We start from the raw sequence: 20,248 nt of genomic DNA on the forward strand, positions 1-20,248 counted from the left end.
GCGCTAGTAAATCCTAATGTTAAGACCTCAGGTTTGTTAGTTATGAAAAATACAAATTAGTTACAAATTTGGTATTTTTATGGTGTTAGACAAGCCCCGTAAAACCGGATCGCCATTAACCAAGACCGTCGATAAGTGGCGGACTGCCTGTACTTGCCCAGTTATTACATGATCAGAGCCCACCCTCCTCCTCGGGCATGGACACAAGGGCATGAATAAATTGAGTTCGATGCACTCCAAAAGTGGTTGGGGCCTTGTCACTTACCCAAAACAAATTAATGTGACTCAAATTCCAAAATTAACTGGTAAGTGAGCGAACCTCTTAGCTATGTGTTTACTGGGTCAGTATATGTAAAACCTTATTTTATTTTAAAAATATGAACTAACTTTCATAATAAAATTTGAACTTAAGATTATGTTATGGAGGACAACTTGACAAATAGAATAAGGAAGTCTGTAAAGCAAACTTGAAATATCTACTGTATAGCATGATATTGCAAACAGCACTGAAGTTAGCCATCTAGTGAAGTCAGCAATTATAGTCGCTTTATAAGACAGAAACTGGCTGTTTTCAAGGCCAGTACTTTGTCATAACAGCATCATTTCAGTTCTGTAGTCATTGCCAGTGAAATGATGTAAGATATCTTTACCATCCTTGATTTACAGTTTAAAGAAAATTTAGTCAAATCCAAGTAAAAAAAATAAATGCTGGGAATACTTTGTGTTGTTAAAACTTATTTTTGGTATTTTTAAGGTAGATATTAGTCTTTCATGAGTTTCTTATAGCATATGATGAACAGCAAATTTTGCCTCTTTAATGCTTATAACTAGTATTATACTATATTTTGGTGTATGAAAGTGAAACTGATATTTTAAGATGTTACTAGAACATTTAAAATTAGATACTCAAACTATTATCTCATAATTGATGGATTACACCTATTTTCCTCAAGTACTGTAGGGTAAGGATACTGTTAATCAAGATATCTCCCACTAAATTTTAAGGTGATTTTCATACATCAGTTATGTTGGTATAGAAAGGAAGGTGATACTTGCCATCTCTATTCCTGTTAGTTCAAGCCATTAGGGAATTTAAATTCAAATGTAAGCTTGATAATATAGCCTCTTAATACCTTCAGACAGTTTTAATTGCATCCAGTTTTCAGTGCCAAAGAGCATCCTGGAATTGTAATGGTTCCTTTTTTTTTATTTTTTTTGGCAGACTTGCTTCACATGGTTCAGTGGTTGCTTGGGAGATCTTGAGTTCAGCACTCAGAGAGATTTGTTCTGTGAAAAACTGCTACGACTTGATCCAACCTCCATAACTCGTTCAGCATTCACATGCTTTGTGGATTATTTTTATGCCGTGAATGTGAATGACCATAAATTCGTGAGAAGTGGGAACACAGTGGTAAGTTTTGTATTGTATATGTCAGGTTTTTTTCCTTGTCACATACTTTAAATACTGTACCGGCAGTCCATAGTTAGGTTATCGGTGGGGTTTCTGATCCTGGGGATGTGCTGTTAAGCGAAAACCACCATTAACCAAAACTCAGCAATTTATGGCGCCGAAAACCGGTTATCGGCACCATAAGCACCCTTATGGTGCCTCTGTTAGCTATGTTATGGTGCCATAACTCTATTATTGGTGCCTTATAGTGTCATAAGGCACCTTATGGCGCCGATAACTGGAACTCAGCCTGTTATGGCGCCATAAATCACTGATTTTATGGCGCTAGACAAGCCCCATGAAACTGGATCACCGATAAGTGAGTCTGCCAGTAACCGGGGACTGCTTCTTCATTTTTACTAAGTAGGCATTTTATGGAGAAACAAATATTAATTAAGAACATTTTATGCAGAATGCATTTTTGCAGAAAATATTGAGTAATGAAATTATAAATTTAGTTTAGGTGTTATGCACTGACTGAGAGACGTAACATTGCTTGAAAACATTGATAAAATTATTCCAAATTTTTCAGCCTGGTAAGTGCACAATACATAACAAAAATAAGTTTAGATCTAATTTTTATTTTCTGCTCAGAAAATACCATTTCCCTTAAACTTGCTAATTTTGATGAAGTGAGCTAAATTTTCCTTCATATAAAATTTTATAAACTTAGAAGAATGAGACCTTTTCAAATAACTTTTTAAAATCAAGGCATTCTTAATTAAAGCAGGTAAATGGCTAAAGAATTATTGATTGGGAATTATTGTAATATTAGCTTAGTACTACTGGAGTTTGTGTAATTGTTTGTTTACTAGTACATAAGGGGCTTGTAATACTTTTATTTTTAAGAACTTATAGATAATGGAATCATTAAGAATGATGCTTTAGTATGGAATGATTTTGTTTAAATATCATAGAATTCTCTCATTTTAAAGAAAAAGCACCTATAATTATTTCATAAAACAGGTTTTGACCTAGGAATTACCTGTTTTTGGTAGTTGCCGTTGAGTCCATGGTCTATCCAGGGCTCCATGGTGACCAGACTAATGTCAAAGAATTCTCTTATCTGGTCTTGTGGCCGGGTATTATGTCACAATGATAAACATTATAACACGTGATAGAGTATAAATGGACTCTGGATAAGAGGGTACTTTGTATTATAACCTCAGGAATGCTAATACCCAATTTACCTACTACGTCAAAATTGCAAGAAGAAGTGGTTATGAGCATATGCACTGTCATATTGTTTACATACAACCAAAATCCGACCGAGACGCCATTCTTTTTGTTGGTCAGTGTAGAATGATACATTACCCAAATCCCATGTATTTTAGTCAGGGAAGTAGCAGGGTTTTGAGGACTCAACAGCAACTACCAAAAATAGGTTTCTCCTGCATCAAAGCCTGTTTTTTTATTGTGTAGTTGCCGTCTCATCCTCAAGGAGCTTTACAAAATTGACAGGTGACGAAAAGCTCTTGAATTTTAATCCTTACAACCCAAAAACATCCAGAGTCAAGCTACTAGTTTCAAGGCCCCATTCTTTATTCCAAATACCTTTAGGTTTGGTAGCAAAGAACAAGAAACTAAGTGTGAGTTCATGTTCTTTAGGGTGAGGTTCTGTGGTGACTTTCCTAAGCATGCTGGGTATGGTTTCAATATTGTCAAACCATCCCCAGTGATAGTTAGCATACCCATACCCGCCTGTTAGGAAGACCCATAGTTTACTGCTGTAATGCCTATGGTTCAAGACTCCATGCCACCTACTGATACACAGTGTAGTCGAATTTGTTCGAGCTTGTGGTAAGTGTTGCTAGAGTGTAGGAAAATACAGACCTTTTGGGATGTCTGCCGTGACTGTAGGTAAAACCTTAAGGGGGCCGGCCGGCTAATGCCATTTTTTAGGGACAGGACTTTGATATTCATACCACTTAATAAGGTGACTTGGGACATCTCCAAACCGCATATGATTTTCACCTCAGACCTTCGGTTCTGTAACGCCAGGGCGATTTATCCTGAAAATAACCATTTTTCAAATTCTATCTCATCCCTTGATATTTAATATTAAGACCTGGGATTACTACCATATATATAGACCTGATGTGGACCTCCCATCAAGTGAGGAGTTTTTTTTTCTAAAAGTCATTGTTTTGCTAGATATGAATTTTTCATTATGGTAAAAAAATAAACCCTATAAATCAGGAAACAAAATTTATAAAAAAAGACAAAACAAAAATTGGAAAAAAGGGCTTGATTTGATTGTTCTATATTGTCTTTCTGAGTTATATACCAAATTCCAATGTTATAGCTGTAAAGCTAAGTGAGAAGATAGATTTTGTAAATGAATTCCTGTGCATATGCTCATGGATCCCTAAGGATTTGGTTGGTGCTCTTGTGTTGTGTCTGATCAGTCAGCAGCAAGAAAATGACAGGATCTGAGGGAGGGAATACTAATGGTTTTGAATGAGAAAATTTTGTAAAGAAAATTAAATGTGTATCATTGTTAGCACTGGAAGTAAATCCCCTTTGTAAAGACCTCAGGTATGTATGTTATGAAAAATACAAAAATTCTTTCAAAATTTGTCATGGCCCCAAGTTAAGGGGACCATGACAATAATGCGAGAATTTGGTCGATCCGCGGCCTCACAGAATTGGAAATTCGCATATTTCGAAACACATACCATTATGGGAATACATAATTCCATTAGGGCCAAGGCAGACGGCAACTTACCCAGTCAAACTTTTTTATACCACCCATTTTCAATACTTTCAATGTACTATACTGTATTTTTTCTAATATGAAATTGTTCTTATGGATAAATAAAACATTAAAAAGGTTTAAATAACTTGAAAAGGTTTAAAATTACACAAGAGATGGTGAAAACTCCCACACGTAAACAATGCCACCATTGGGTGCAGGTGTACTGTACAGTACAGTCATTTCCTTTAACAAACCTTTTGGATGGCATTTCCTCCACCTACCCTCTGCCATAAAAACCTTCAAACTCCTGTATCTCATCCTCCGTGAAGAGTTCTGCTGAAGGAAGGCTTTGTGAACCATTTGAGGTTTTGGGGGAGAGACGGATCATGCGTGTCTTCACTCCCGTTAGGCCAAATAAACTTGGTTACGAGCGCCTGTCTCAGTTTCTTTTTCCGGCATATTCTCACTATGTAATCATTTTCATATAAATTTATTCTACAATAAAAAAGAACTGAGGAAAATTCAAAATTTGATATGAAATTACAATTTCTTAAAAAGAATTGATAAAAATGCAAAATTCAACATGATATGACAGTTTCTTGAAAAGTTTAGATTGAACGACTCTATTAAATGATCAAATGCCAAAAGTTAGTCAAAACAAGTAAACCTAGGAAAAAAAAATTCTTACTTCATGTTCAGCAAAGACGGATTTCAAGATGTTGACTGCTGCCAAAATGGAAGTTGCTCCTTCATTCGTCTTTTACTTAAGGGCAAGCTTTTTAGTTTTGAGAAAATAGGTCCTCCTCTTCGACTTCTAGGCAGATGCATACATGATGCAGATGATCAGATTACACTTCGCAGATCTAAATAATACGTATGGCAATGATGATGATGATACCGATTATTCATACACACTGCGCTATGATGTCACAAATGCGTGTGGCGGAGCCTTCTGTCTTAGCTAATGACTGAGCAGAAGCGTTCAGAATACACTTCGCAGATCTGAATAATACCTATGGCGATGATGATGATGATACTGATAATTCAGAATTCACTTCACAGATCTGAATAATACTTATGACGAGGGATGATACCGATCATTCATACACACTGCGCTATGACATCACAAATGCGTGAGGCAGAGCCTTCCGTCTTAGCTAATGGCTGAGCAGAAAATCTTTCTCTTGGATTTCCCCTTGGAGAAATAATAGTTATTTTCCTCCAAGCATCCCCCCTCCCCTTCTCTCAGATACCAGCAAACCCCCACCTAAAATACTTGAAAAACAATAGATTTGATACATTTTATGGCGCATGACTCACAGACTGAACGGCTTCACAGATACAGAAAATCTATTTTTGAGGACTAGCAACTACATAAAAGGGGAATCGCACAATTCGAACACGCATAATTTGAGACCGGACTGTAGTAAATGAAAGAACAAAGCTTTTTACAATAAAATTTAGCATAAACAATTAACAAAATCATTCCTCATTGCGGTGGTAAACAGCTAACTTGAGTTAGAGGGAGGGGCCATTTATATTTTTGAGTAATAATGAATGAATGATATTAAGTTATTGTGCATCATGGTATTGTTGAGGAGAGAAGAGACAGTAAAATCTTTACTATAATATGTATGTAAAAGCAGTACCAATTCACAACAAAAATAAAATGTTAATTCACAATAAATTTAACAATGATAAAACAGGAAAACAATCAAATGCCTATATCTACAGTAAAAAAAAAAAAAAAGGAGAAAAAAGGCTTGCTCGAGTCAGTGTTTGGTGCGTTGAATGAGACGATAGAGAGAAAGAGGAGAGGGGAAGGAAGAAGGGCTATGCTTCCCACTGACTTATCAGCTGGGTTGGGATGATTATTCACCCATTTCTTTCATTTACACTCAATCTGCCTAAATAACTTTTATTTTTGTTACAGTAAAATACCTATCTAGTAACAATTGCTATTAATTATTTGTTTGCAAAATCCTCATGTTCTTTTTAAAAGTCTGCCATTTGCCGTAAGTTGATGTATTGTGGCATAATTAATCTCTTTTGTGCACTTAAGATCCAAGTTTAAACACTCTCTCTCTCTCTCTCTCTCTCTCTCTCTCTCTCTCTCTCTCTCTCTCTCTCTCTCTCTCTCTCTCTCTCTCTCTCTCTCTTACACACTATTGATTCCTTTGATTATCCTTGCAACTAATATGTGAATCAAATTTTTTTTTTTTTCAAACTTTGCAAACTGCAACCAATTCGGTTCCCTCAAAGGGTTCCTGTCACTCCTCCCTCCCTCCCCCAGCCGGCCAGGCTCTATTTCACCAAACAGTTTGTAAATCGTACACAGCAAAAATAAAATGTCAAAATATTTACTTTAACGTACTATTTCATTACTTTACACTCATAATTTAACTTTTAAACATATTAATGATAGAAAAAATGTGAAAATGGAGACTTTTTCGGTTGGCTGGGATGAATTATCCTGATTCCCTTTATTTCTTATGGGGATATTTGTTTCATATTTCGAACAAATCGCACTTTGAACAGCCTTCTGGAACAGATTAAGTTTGAAATCTGAGGTACTACTCGATAACATTACCCGTCTCATGAAAGGTATTCTTCCTTTCCGGAGAGAGGAGACGTTGCCATCTTCCTCTTTTGTTTCAGATTCACACAAAATGGAGGCTGTATGGGCTTCCCTAGGCCTGCGGGGTACCCCCCCCCCCCCCCCATGGAAGGCTTATTGTCGCATCTCATGGTTGCTCGCCTTCCTGCTCCAGCTCCCCTTGCAGTTCCTCCTCCTCCTGGTCTCCACTACTTTGACTCGTGCGTGCCACCGCTTAGCGGGACAACATCGACTCAGGCTGTCAGTTCAGATGCCATGACGTCTCTCCCAGCAGCCTTCCCACCTGTGACGTCAGCCTCAGTAACATCATTCCCTCTGCCTGTTGCTGTGATGTCATTCCCAGCCTCGTCCATGATGTCATCGCAGTCAATTATCAGCCCTACGGAGGCATTCTTCACAGCTATGGTTGATAGGTTGGACTCCGTTTAGCAAGAGGTATTCCAGAGTTTCTAGCAGGAAGCATCATTGGACAAGGGCTCCCTACCCTCCTCCATTGCCTTTTGCCTTCTCCTCCTCCTCCCCCTCATTCTCAAGTCAGTCATTGGAGGATTCATGACTGTTGCTTCTTCTGAGAGTGAGAGAGGTATTTTGCCATCTTCCTAGCACAGACGTGTCTCTCCCCCCTTCATGTAAAGGACATGTTCCAATTCGTCATGAACTTTCCTCTCATTGGAGTTCTCAGGCTAGTTCATCATCTCCTCAGCCTGTTCGAGTTCATCGCAAGGATGAGAAGGCTCTGATTAAGAGGTCAAAGTTGCTTCCCTCTCAGGTTTTGCTGATCCAGGTCCTTCCAGGAATTCTCCTCCAGAGCCTGCAGTTTCTTTACCTGTGCATCTTCCCCATGGACGTGCTAGTGTCGGGTGTTAGGCTGTTGTGGGTCATGGACTGTTGTTGGCCATGGACATGTCTCTCATCATAGTAGGTCATCTTCTCCTCTATGTGATGGAAAGGACCACCTATCTCCTGTATCCAAGAGGCCTAGGCTCACTTGTTCTCTTTCTCCGAGGAGTTTTTGCTTGTGTAATTCACCTTCCAGAGTCAGGGATTGTGGTCCTTCGAGGCGTAGAGTGTGGTCTCCTTCTCCAGGACGTTTTCCCCTTTGTAGGTTGTCATCACGCAACAGCGATTTATGGCGCCTTTATAGGCCGGGTTTTGGTTATCGGCACCATAAGGTGCTGATAATAGAGTTATGGCGCCATAACATACCTAACAGAGGCACCATTAACTGAAACTCGGCACCACAAGCTCCATAAATTGCAGAGTTTTGGTTCATTGCAGTTTTTGCTTATCAGTATCCTGCCGATAACAGATTTGCCTCGTTTTTTATTCCCTCTCTGAATGAGTTCGTGGACAGCAATCCGCAGTAGTTATTGCTTTGTCCCGTCAGAAAGGATTCGTCACCTAAGGCCTAGGTTTCGTAGACTGTTAGCATGGACTGAACCAAGAAAGAATTGTCCAAGAATATAATTTCATTTTGGCTTCGTGGGGTGATTAAACAGGCATACTCCTCACCTTCAAGTTCTGTCATGAATACCGTGCATGCGCAAGCGCATGACATCATAGCATTGGGTTCGGCAAACCACTTTCACTTCATTTTACTGAAGGGCGATGTCCACAGGTCCTTGGACACTTTTTCCTTTGGTCCTATGGTGGCTGCCCAACAAATTGCATAGCTCTGACCCCTTCCTTAGAACTCGAACTTCTAGGAAGGATGGTCAGGTGGGCTGAACCTACAGCCAGTTCAGGGTACTTAGTATAAGTCTATTCTGTTGTTAAGACCAAAGGTTTTTACTGCATATGAACAAATGGCAGATTATGTAATCAATTTGTGTTTTTCATAACTAACAAACCTGAGGTCTTAACGTTGATTGTCCACCTCTAGCCACCCCTCTCATATCATGGGATGGAAGAAAGACTAAGTGTGTCATGGGATGCAGACGTGGTCAGTGACCAGTCTTTACCTTGTATACACATTGTTGCTGGATGCCACAGATTCCTTGCATTACAATCTTTGATTGTTTTTAACTGATCTCCAGCTGGCACTAGAAGATTATCCTATTGTTAAGACCTGAGGTTTGTTAGCTGTAAAAAATGCAAATTGATAACAAAATTTGTCATTTATCAGGCCAGTTTAATAATCCTTTTTCAGATTCCTCCTTTGCAGCAGAAGAAATGCCAACACCCTCTTACTTGGTGACTAGCTTATCCACACCCTATGATGCTCCTTCCACTGTGGAAGGTACAGGGAAGTTGGTTATGTTTGGGGGTGGAAGCTATTTGTGCCCGTTGTCATCTTCATGTAGCCAACCTACAGCTGGTGCTCAGTTACTGTTACTTGCCAGCCTTGGTCATGGCAATGGAATGCTAAAAAATTGCTGATGGTAATACAAAAAACTGAGAAGAAAATGGAAAGGAGATGATTACTAACTTTAGGCACTCTTTTTGTCAAGTTACTGCAAGGCATAATTGTACTCAGTGAATGATTAATTACATTTACTTTACAATTAATAACAATAGTTTACAAATTTATTATACTAAGAGCACATGTGAATAATAAGAAATCATAATGAAACGTAATTGATGGTGCTGTCAAGATGAAATTCATTTCTTTTCACATGTGGATGAGTCCTGGTGATGAATGAAAGGATGAGCTGAGAATGTCTTGTCACTCATGATAAGTACATCCCTCTGGAAAAAAGAGGTGTTGCATTAATTAGTGTAGGATTGGCAAGAATTGAAGCCCTAATACCATGAAACTGAAATGACAAGGATTCACTAGCTATCAACGTGCCCACGAATGGCCCAGCCAATCAAAACTTTTATATCGCAGTTCACAAATTGGAATCAACATATCATGTAGTAAACAATGGGTAGTAATGGCTGAGAAAGGATGGGCTTGAGAACAAAATGATGTTTTACTGAGAGGAATGGAGAGAGAGAAATACACGTGGTTAAGCATGAAATTTACTTGGAGAGGTTCATTAAAAGGCGAGAAATATTTCAGTAGGAGGAAAACAGGCTACCAAAATACAATAGTGCATATGTATATGTGTATCCCAAACTAAGGCCTGTCATACATGGGGCAAGGGTTGGCGGTCCAAAATGCAATTGTGAACAAATCTGAGCAGGCGCAGCCAAGCTTGGAAGGCTGGGGCACCTCAGTCCAATATGGCTGCTGCTTCAGGTAGCCCCTGCCAATCTTTGTAGCAGCTCTCTCACAGAAACCTGGAAACACAAGACATTTGGCAGCAGAGGAGAAATGTTAAACTGAATGACAAAATGAGAGAATTATGGTATGTGGGCAGCCATTTACACTTTGTTTGCATGGGGGTGACCATTTTATGATTGAATGTTAACCCTGCACATAAAAGTTTTTGAAAGATGTGCGCAGCATATAAGCAAAGTTTGCATAGGTAGGGGGTAGATATGCTAAGTAATGATAAGGTCACTGTTTCTGTATCCCCTAGGCCTTGCTGCAGGCCATGTACTCCTAGTGATCCCTATCCAGTATTTTCCAATGTTCCGCCTTTGTAAGAGGATCCGTTATTCTCTCATAGGTGCTCCTAGAGAATACCAAGTCCTCCAGGTGAGTGCCTGGTGCTGGCGCTCAGCGACCACCTTGCACTGGGTGCTTGCCGGGCTCCAGGTACTAGGTACTCTCCTGCTTTCAGACATTTGCCTTGCGACAGGCATTCACATTCATCTTCTCAGTCTCCCAGGCAGTCTGATTATATCAGTTAGTCTTAATGCTACAGGCAATCTCCAGTTATCAGCTCGGGTTCTGTTCTCGGCAGGGTGCTAATAAGAGAAAACCACCGTTAACCAAAACTTGGCGGTTTTTTTGGCGCCAAGTGTCAGTTAGTGGTGCCGATAACCGGTAAATGGTGCCCCTGTTAGCTTTATTATGGCACCTTAACCCTTAAACGCCGAGTGGACGTATTTTACGTCGACATTTTTTGTCTCGGGTGCCGACTGGATGTATTTTACGTTGACATACAAAAGTTTTTTTAAAAATTCGCAGAAAAATACTTATAGGCCTACCAGCCGAAAACTCTTGAATCACGCGCCTTGAGGGATGCTGGGAGTTCACGGATCAAGGTGTTGTTTTGTTTACAATCGTTACGCAGGCGCGCAAGCGCGAATTTCTTTCTTGCCGCACTAAAAAGTATCGGTGACATATCTCGGAAATTATTTCGTCACTTTGACGTAATTTTTGCACCATTTTAAATTAGCCATTACATGGAGTATTATACATGAAAATGTGCGCATTTTTATGAAGAAAACAACAAAAAAATACTCATGATTGTAACTTTTATCAGTTTTGAGATATTTTCATATAAATAATGATAAGTGCCAAAATTTCAACCTTCGGTCAACTTTGACTCTACCGAAATGGTCGTTTAAAATGCAATTGTAGCTAAAAAACTCTTATAGTTTTAGTAATATTCAGTCATTTACCTTCATTTTGCAACAAATTGGAAGTCTCTAGCACAATATTTCGATTTATGGTGAATTTATGAAAAAACTTTTTCTTTACGTCTGCGCGGTAACTCTTCCGAAAAAAATCATACATGCGATTGTGGTAATGTTTGCATCATTTTAAAATTAGCCGTTACATAAAGTTTTATATATGGAAATGTGCGCAATTTCATGCACAATACAACTAAAAACAACCCATGGTTGTAGATTTTATCAGTTTTGTAATATTTTCATATAAAAAATGATGTGACAAATTTTGAACCTTCGGTCAATTTTGACTCTACCGAAATGGCCGAAAAACGCAATTGTAAGCTAAAACTCTTATATTCTAGTAATATTCAATCATTTACCTTCATTTTGCAACAAATTAGAAGTCTCTAGCACAATATTTCGATTTATGGTGAATTTATGAAAAAAATAACATTTTGTACATGGAACTTACCCAGCAGATATATACTTAGCTATAGACTCCGTCGTCCCCGACAGAAATTCGAATTTCGCGGCACACGCTGCAGGTAGGTCAGGTGATCTACCGCCCCTGCCGCTGGTGGCAGGAATAGGAACGATTACCGTTCTAGAACCAGATTTTCTCTGTCGCGGTAGTGTCAACATACGTTGTTGCTACCTCCTGACTTGATTTTCGTTTTTTCATCGCCATCGACCTTCTGGGCTGTCTTTTGCAGGGAAGTACTGGGTCTTTGGTTTGGCATACGCTTTTATTAACTTTTTAATGAATTTGGCTTCGAAATTTCGAAGAATATATTACGTGAAACTACCGAATTTTTCGGTAGACACTTATATTTTGCAATAAGGGAAATATTGATTTTTTTTTTTTTTCACTAATACGTGTATAAGTGTTAGAACTTGATGAAGGAAATATAAGATCTAACTTCCTACTTTAGGAAGTCAGAAAGCATATAACTAGATACGCTTCCTTTAGAAGCTTTAAGAGCTCTCGTACTAACGAGCAGTTAGAGTATTGACAATTCTAGTAGTTGTTGCATCCTCATCACCTTCTTACTCCACAGAATCTACAAATTCATATGTGCAAATTTGAAGATAAATGGATGGAGCTCAAAAGGCGAGCTCTAAAAAGGTAAGAAGTGAATATAGTGTTCCCAGTGCAGTGGAGGGTGCGTCTGATCGGCTCCTTAGCGCTTCCAGGCCTAGACCTCTTCCAAACTCCCAGACCAGTGGAGGAGGAAAGTCGACAGCCGCAGGAAGGTTAGGGAGAACCCCCACCGGTCAGGCGTCCCCTCGGCAGGTTCTGTAGAACGTCCCAGACTGCCAAGGATAGCCATTGATAAGGCATCCTTAAAAAGTGCGTCTCTTCATCTTACATCCGAAAAGACGAAGAATGTATGTTTGGAGCGATGATCTAGCGCGTTCTCTGAAAACTAAGAGAACACTGAGCAAGAGCCAGCCGCTGCCAGGAAGCCGCGTTCCAGCAAGCTAGCGTGAGCTACGTTCCTATAGCCAGCAGCGAGGCGCGTTCCAGCTAACAGACTAGCGCGAGCCGCGTTCCTACAACCAAACGCGAGCCGCGTTCTAGAAAATTTTTCTTGGCGCAAGGCGCCTTCAAAGAGACGAAGCGCCAGCCTGGCGCAAATTGCGCCAGAAAAACAGACGGCTAGAGCAAGGAGCCTTACAGTAGAGTGGCAATCAGAACGATCCTTCCATTGAACGTTTCCGGGCAAGAGGCTCTTTCTAAAAGGGGTCTAGTAGGCGCTCGGAACTGTCAGGGCGCACGGGACCTTCCACGCAAGCGGAACGTTCCAGGAGCGAGTCTCCTTTCTAGCGTGCGGAACATTCCAGGCGCGCGGAACATTCCAGGCGCTAGGTGCAAGGATCCAGGCGCCAGAATATCCTTTCTCTATCTGCCTCGGCAGGGAAAGAAGGTAGTAGATTATCTGCTGTATGAGAATACGATACGGCAAATCATAAGCACATACCGTAGTTTCTTCTTTGCTGAGCAACTCAGTTACCAGTATCCTTCCAGGAATTTCCTAGGAAGGACTACGCTTAAAGGGATTGTTAAGACAACACCTACTTAGCTTCTAGATTTATCGAAGTCTTGTTTCGCTTAGATATGCATTATAAGAACTTCCTGAAGTTCGATAATAATTTTATAAGATTCCTTTATTAAATGGATAGCTGGCAACTCTGGAAGAGTAAGGCCAGTCGGCTAACGAGACTGCTATCGCTTAGACACCAACGCAGTATCATGTAGGTGTCGGTCATGAGTGTTCGGTAACATGTCTCTCTCCTGCGGGATGGAATGAATAACCGTGTCTCTCCCCTACAATCGTGGTTTTAGCCTCGGATTGAGGGGATAGTTAAGCAAACATAAATAATATATTGTCTGCCTTTTGCTAAGAAGCTTTCAATAAGAAAGATATTACAACATTTCAATGCTGTTTACCGTAGGTAACATTTTTAAAGGATTCTAACGCAGCAGAACTCTATATTGTATAATGCTCTCATGCTTACGAAAGCATGGCTTATTAGAGTACATGCTTAGTGAGAAGATGAATGTAGTAGAGAATTCACTTTTAAGACTACGGTATGGTCAAGTCTTATGCACATACCGAGGTTAACTACAGAATTCCTAGTATCCTTACAAAGGTTTCCTAGATTAATGCTGTTTACCACAATGTGACAGTATTATAAAGGATTCTAATACGGCAGCGCGCGATATATATAATTCTCTCATCCTTTCGAGAAACGCACACAACCTTTTTAAATTCGGATATTGCTCAAGAGAAGTTGGGTGAGTCGGATGGGAAACATTCTCTTAGTGGCAGAAGTTGTTTCCCTGAATGGACTATACGACGTATATAAAAGTTTTTTCCCACTAAGAACGGAATTACATGTGAAGGATGTCGGGTACCATAAGGCATAGATGTTATGGCACATAACCTAAAAAGAACTAGAAGGAAGCGCCAGCCTGGCGCAGCGCCTGCCGCACCATCCAAGATATTTTCTCGTTTTAGCGAGTTATTAACCTAAGAGTCCAGTAGCCTCTCGGACAGCAGGCTCGGTAACGACAAGATTCGTTCCTGATTTCGTTACCCATTTAATCGAAAAGGGGTCGCTTACAAGGAATGATGAAATGATTTATTTTAATCACTTAGGCCAATTCCACGACTCTCTCATATCGCAAAGAGCATTGAGATCTCTTTTTTTCGCCCCTGTTCGCGTTAACAAAAGAGAACCTATTTGGGAACAGACACGGAACGTAACGATCCTTAAGAGGTTCGATGCAAGATTTTGCATGTCCGTGAGAACCTTCTCGATCGAAGGTAATAACTGTTAACGTATGTCTAACATTTATTGAAAAGAGTTGTGAGAACCTGCGGAAAGTCGTCTTCATAGATCTCTTTGTAAGGTAGAAGACGAACAGGCTTCCTTTAGACTGCTTCTTTTTCCTCGAACCAAGAGAGGTAGCAATATAAGACATCTTTAAATTTAAAGAAGGGGAATAAACTTTAGCCTTTTTTCCCCTAGTTATAAATTCTTAACAGATATTAAGATAATTGGGCGTCAAAGGAAGAGAGGATGTATGCCTCATTTTGGCCTTAGAGAGGTTGGATTCACAGAAGTCACGTTCTTCTCACAGCATGTTTCGTAAGGCTTTTCCAAGAGTATCTGGATATTCTATCAGAATCTATTATAAATAGACCTATAAAACCTCTCCACTCTGAGTCTGTCCGCGTACAGACTGACCAGAAGTGGACATGAATGAGAGGTTTTTTCAAGGTAAATGACAATAGTCATGGCTAAGACATAGAATTGCTGCAGATCGTGCTAGATGGAATGAGGAAACTGTCCTCTTCCGATACCTCTGTGAACCACATAGCGAGGTTTTTTCTTCACTTTCAGAGGGAAGAATCACCTATGTATATATCTGCTATCAAAGAACGCAGTAAAAGGCCATACTCTGTCTCTACAAAGGGAATTAGAGATAACAGAGGATTAAGATCTTCGGGATCTTATACGATACCGCAATACGACAAGAGTAGGATATCATGTACTTCGAATGGGATTTTTTTTTTTTTTTTTTTTTTTTTTTTTTTTTTTTTTTTTTTTTTTTTGTGCCACAGATTCCGTGTTCCGACAAAATGGAACTGCTCCTCATCAAACTTCTTTGAGGAAGTTTATGAAGGAATTCTTTGTTTCTCTTAGCCCTAAACGACCAAGAAGACAGGGAATTTTTTTGTGCATTGGAATCTCGCATCAGATTCAATGGAGACTCGGCAATGGGTTCTTGCCAGCATAGTATGTCTGGCAAAAGAAATAAATCCCTCTATTCCTGACGCAACGCTTTCAGATAGAAGTTTAGTCGCCCAGGCAGGGTACTTACATTTTCATCTACAGAAGAAGAGATGGTTTAAACGTTTGCCTACAGAGTCTTCGGGGTGCGATGAGGGCTCAAAATGCTTCCCAGAAGGTATTCAGAAGGATACAATAAGAGCTAGAAATCAGGGTTCCGCCCAATTTCAGCTCAGAGTCTCCTTCGACTTCCAGACTCCTTCCCTTCCTTCGGGCAAGGATAGGGAAAGATTCTGCAACGAGGAACCTCATCAACATGTAAGAAGAGATCTCGTTAGCAAAAGAAGTGTTCACGAAGGATCCTCCTCGGAGGAAGACTCTTCTCTCTCGTATTGTTAGATATCCTGTCGTCTACTGGGTGTAGCTGACTAAAATCACCTCCCCTTGCCAGGGGCCAAAAGCTCAAAGGGAAGAATTTCTTCCACCCTTCTCCAGTCTCCTGATAAACTATGTGGTTGTTCAGGACTCTCGGACAATGTAGCGCCATCCCAAGCGCCAAATGCCAATTACAGGCGAAAAACGCCAGAGGCGGACAGTTCCAAGGAACTCGGTCATGGTCTGATACTGAGAAGGAGCGGGCCTCCAACCTGGCGCAAATGCGCCAGAGGCGAACAAATCGGACAGATATAAGAGTGTCCGATGTGGACATTGCCAGACAGCCTAGAGACTCTTCCAAGCTCGAAGCTCCAGCAAGTGTGGAGGAGCCAAGCCAGGCGCGAGGCGCCAGCCAGGCTCTAGGAGCCAGCCAGGCTCTAGGAGCCAGCAGGCTCTAGGAGCCAACCAGGCCTCTAGGAGCCAGCCAGGCTCTAGGAGCCAGCCAGGCTCTAGGAGCCGCCAGGCTCTAGGAGCCAGCCAGGCTCTAGGAGCCAGCCAGGCTCTAGGAGCCAGCCAGGCGCCATCCAGGTGCCAGGCTCCTTCAAGGCTAGGCTCCAGTCAGGATTGAGGATCCATCCAGACGCAAGGCTCCTTCCAGTAAAGAGCAACCTAAAGCTCTGTCATGTAAGAGGGCTAGTCCCCATTGATATGATACAGGTAAGGCTCTGCCATGTAAGTGGGTCAGCCCCCATTGGCACGATCCGAGAAGGCTCTGTCGTGTAAGCGGGCTAGCCCCCATTGACATGATCCAGAAGGGTTTGTCAGTCATAGGTCCCTACCTCGCTGAAACTCTTGAGGCATGCAGACTCATAGACAGTAATCATGAAGTCTTCTGCCAGGCTCCAGGTGCCTTCCAGGCGCAAGGCACCAGCCAGACGCAAGGCTCCAGCCAGGCGCGAGGCGCTAGCCAGGAAGGAGGAGCCAATCAGGCGCCAGCCAGGCGCAAGGCGCCATCTAGGCGCGAGGCTCCAGCCAGGCTCTAGGCGCCATTCAGGCGCAAGGCTCCAGCCAGGCGCGAGGCGCTAGACAGGCGCTAGGCGCCTGCCAGGCACGAAGCGCGAGCCAGGCTCCAGGCTTCACCCAGAAGAGATCTATATCAAAGAACGCCCTGGCCTTCTTTGAGACATTGTGATCTCCTAAGCACTTGATAAGTGCATTGATGATTCCTTCAAACAGCTGAGAATTAAAAGTGCATGAAGTGCGAGCTTTTCCGAATTCTTGTTCTTTCCCTAACAATATGTCATAAGGACATATTAGCTGTCACATACGGGAGATGCAACTCTGTGTTGACTTCCCATTATCCGAAGGATGTCAAGATAACCTTCGAGGGATCCTTCTCTCTTGGTTGATACGTGTCTGCGGATACATTGCTGGGATAGGGAGCAGATACTGATCCTTAACTAGTGAGTTAAATTTTATTTAACGTCGTGTTTTTTCTTTGGGTTGTTTGAAAGGAGTTTGTAGATAACTCTTTTCAACTTAAGCACTAACCCTCGTATTAGGATCAGGTGATCGGGATCGGTGTTGTGCTCCTTAATTATGCCACTAGGCATAGGCATATTGTCATGTAAGAGGCTCTGTCGAGTAAATGGATAAGACCCCATCGACAGACCCACAAGAACTCTTAGCCATAGGTCACATCCTCGCTGAGGCTCTTGAGGCGAAGCAGATTCCTAGGCATTAGCCATGGAGTCTTCCGCCTGATCAGTAGGAACCAAGGTTTTATTTATTATTACCTACAACGTATGTTGTTTACCTGTCTATTCAGTAAATAGTTGTCTCTTTCCCACCACCAAGGGTGTCAATCAGCTAAGTATATATCTGCTGGGTAAGTTCCATGTACAAAAATTATATTGTTAAGATACAATAAAGTTTTGTACATACTTACCTGCAGATATATACGATTGATGGCCCACCCAACCTCCCCTCAGGAGACAGGTGGAAGAGAAAATCTGGTTCTAGAACGGTAATCGTTCCTATTCCTGCCACCCAGCGGCAGGGGCGGTAGATCACCTGACCTACCTGCAGCGTGTGCCGCGAAATTCGAATTTCTGTCGGGACGACGGAGTCTATAGCTAAGTATATATCTGCCAGGTAAGTATGTACAAAACTTTATTGTATCTTAACAATATCATTTTTCTTTACGTCCGCTCGGTAACTTCTGAAAAAATCATACGTGTGATTGTGGTGATGTTTGCACCATTTTAAATTAGCCGTTACATAAAGTTTTATATATGAAAATGTGCGCAATTTCATGTAGAATACAACAAAAAATAATTGAAGGTTGTAGCTTTTCTCATTTTTGAAATAGTATTTGCATATAAATCACGATAAATAGAAAAAAAACCACGTTCGGTCAAGTTTGACTCGACCGAAATGGACGAAAAATGCAATTGTAAGCTAAAACTCTTACAATCTAGTAATATTCAGTCATTTATCTTCATCGTGAAACAAATTCGAAGTCTCTAGCACAATATTTAGATTTATGGTGAATTTAAAAAAAAAACTTTCCTTCCCCCCGCGTGCGGATTCTCCGCCACAAATCTCCGAAATGCGTATGTCGCATTCTCGGAATATTTGCTCCATTTCATATTAGGCATTTCATAGAGTTTTATATATGAAGATGTGCGCAATTTCATTTAAAATAAAACAAAAAATATTTGAAGGTTGTAGCTTTTCTAATTTCTGAAATAATTGCATATAAGAAAAATATATAAAAAAATTCGACATTCGGTCAACTTTAACTCGTCAGATATGGTCGAAAACTGCAATTGTAAGCTAATACTCTTACATTATAGTAATATTCAATCATTTGCCTTCATTTTGAAAGAAATTGGAAGTATCTAGGACAATATTTAGATTCATGGTGAATTTTTGAAAAAAAATATTTGTTTACGTCCGCGCGTTACGAATTCATGCATTATTTTGTGATAATATTTTCTCTGTGTTGCTTTTATCATTTTACAATGTGTTATATACCAAAATGATTGCAATTTAGTGTACATTACAACGAGAAAAAAAATTGACTTGTTACCTTTAACTGTTTTGCGCATATCACGATTTGAATACAATTATATATGAAATGTTGTTTTCGTGCTATCATATATCGCATTATTTATATATGATAATGATAATTTTTTTCATTTCTGATGGTTGCATAGTAAACTTCAGGCAATGACAAAAAAAGGAGCCAAAAATAAACTCTTAATCTTGAAAACTAAGCGCGCTGTGATTTTTGAAAAAAATATTTTTTCTGCTTCCGCGCTCACTCCGAGACCGCCTCGGCACACGGAAGACGATTTTAAAAATACCCCTTCGGCGTTTAAGGGTTAACACTATTATTGCCACCTTATGGCGCCAGTAATTGAAACTTGGCAGTTATGGCACCATAAATTGACGATTTTATGGTGCTAGACAAGCACTATAAAAATGAATCGCCATTAACCAAGTCCACCGATAACTGGGGGCTACCTGTATTTGACGTGAGGGGTCTTTTATAAGAGTAGCTACGATTCCTTTCTTAGGTACTATTCTCATCAATGTGTGATGCCTCATAAGACAGAACTACTTTCCTACACAGATTGCAAAAATAGAAGTTTGTATCATTCTCCTTGCTATGTCTCACATTTGCCATTAGTGACGCATAAGGCGGCGTGGACACCACACCACATTGTACTTCTCATTATTATCAGGCATATTTCCAGTCTCATTTCCCTTTGTCATCTTGGGGCTCCTCCTGAACATTCTAGGCACTTTCTTGAGCCATGTTTGGGCGATTGCCATGAGCTGCTTCCTAGTTGTCATTGATGGCCATACACATTAGCAAAAAGACTTAATGAGTCCTTCTTTGATTGCTACTGTCTCAGTAGCAGAACAGTCTAGATTATCTTCCCCTTCTCAAGGTTTTAGGTAACGGCTCATTGTTGGCACTTCAGATGCTTTCAACTTTGGCACCAGACACTTCATTGGGCGCTGGCACCATCTGCCTCGTTGAAAGCTGGTGCTTCAGACTCCTGTGGCATTGGTGTCAGCCTCCACTTCATCGACAAGGTGAAGTGCTAATGCAGAGTTCTCTGCTTATATTAGAAGGGTGAGTGCCGAGAGTAGATGTGTGCTCTTCTCATTTCTGCAGTTCCAGTGGCTCAGAACCAGCGTCATTGTGCTACACTTGTTCATTCTTTGCTGGAAGATTTGGCATTGGGCTTTATTTCACAAGAGCTGGAGAAGTAGAGCCAGCCCGGGGATTGTTTTGTCACTCACAGGTGTTTATGCGTCCATTAACAGCAGCAGCCTGTAT

At 40.7% G+C, this 20,248-nt stretch overlaps 1 protein-coding gene across 2 annotated transcripts in view; it reads left to right on the plus strand.

Moving 5' to 3' along the window:
* LOC135220891 (ubiquitin carboxyl-terminal hydrolase 24-like) overlaps window positions 1-20,248 on the plus strand; it is a 394,433-nt gene that overhangs the window by 97,788 nt on the left and 276,397 nt on the right. For both annotated transcript variants that reach the window (XM_064258501.1, XM_064258502.1), the window contains exon 7: window positions 1,223-1,411. In XM_064258501.1, coding sequence (XP_064114571.1) covers window positions 1,223-1,411 — 189 coding nt within the window. The remainder of the gene's footprint in view (window positions 1-1,222; window positions 1,412-20,248) is intronic.

The sequence above is a fragment of the Macrobrachium nipponense genome, chromosome 2, assembly GCF_015104395.2.
Source record: "Macrobrachium nipponense isolate FS-2020 chromosome 2, ASM1510439v2, whole genome shotgun sequence".
NCBI classification, from domain to species: Eukaryota; Metazoa; Arthropoda; class Malacostraca; order Decapoda; family Palaemonidae; genus Macrobrachium; species Macrobrachium nipponense.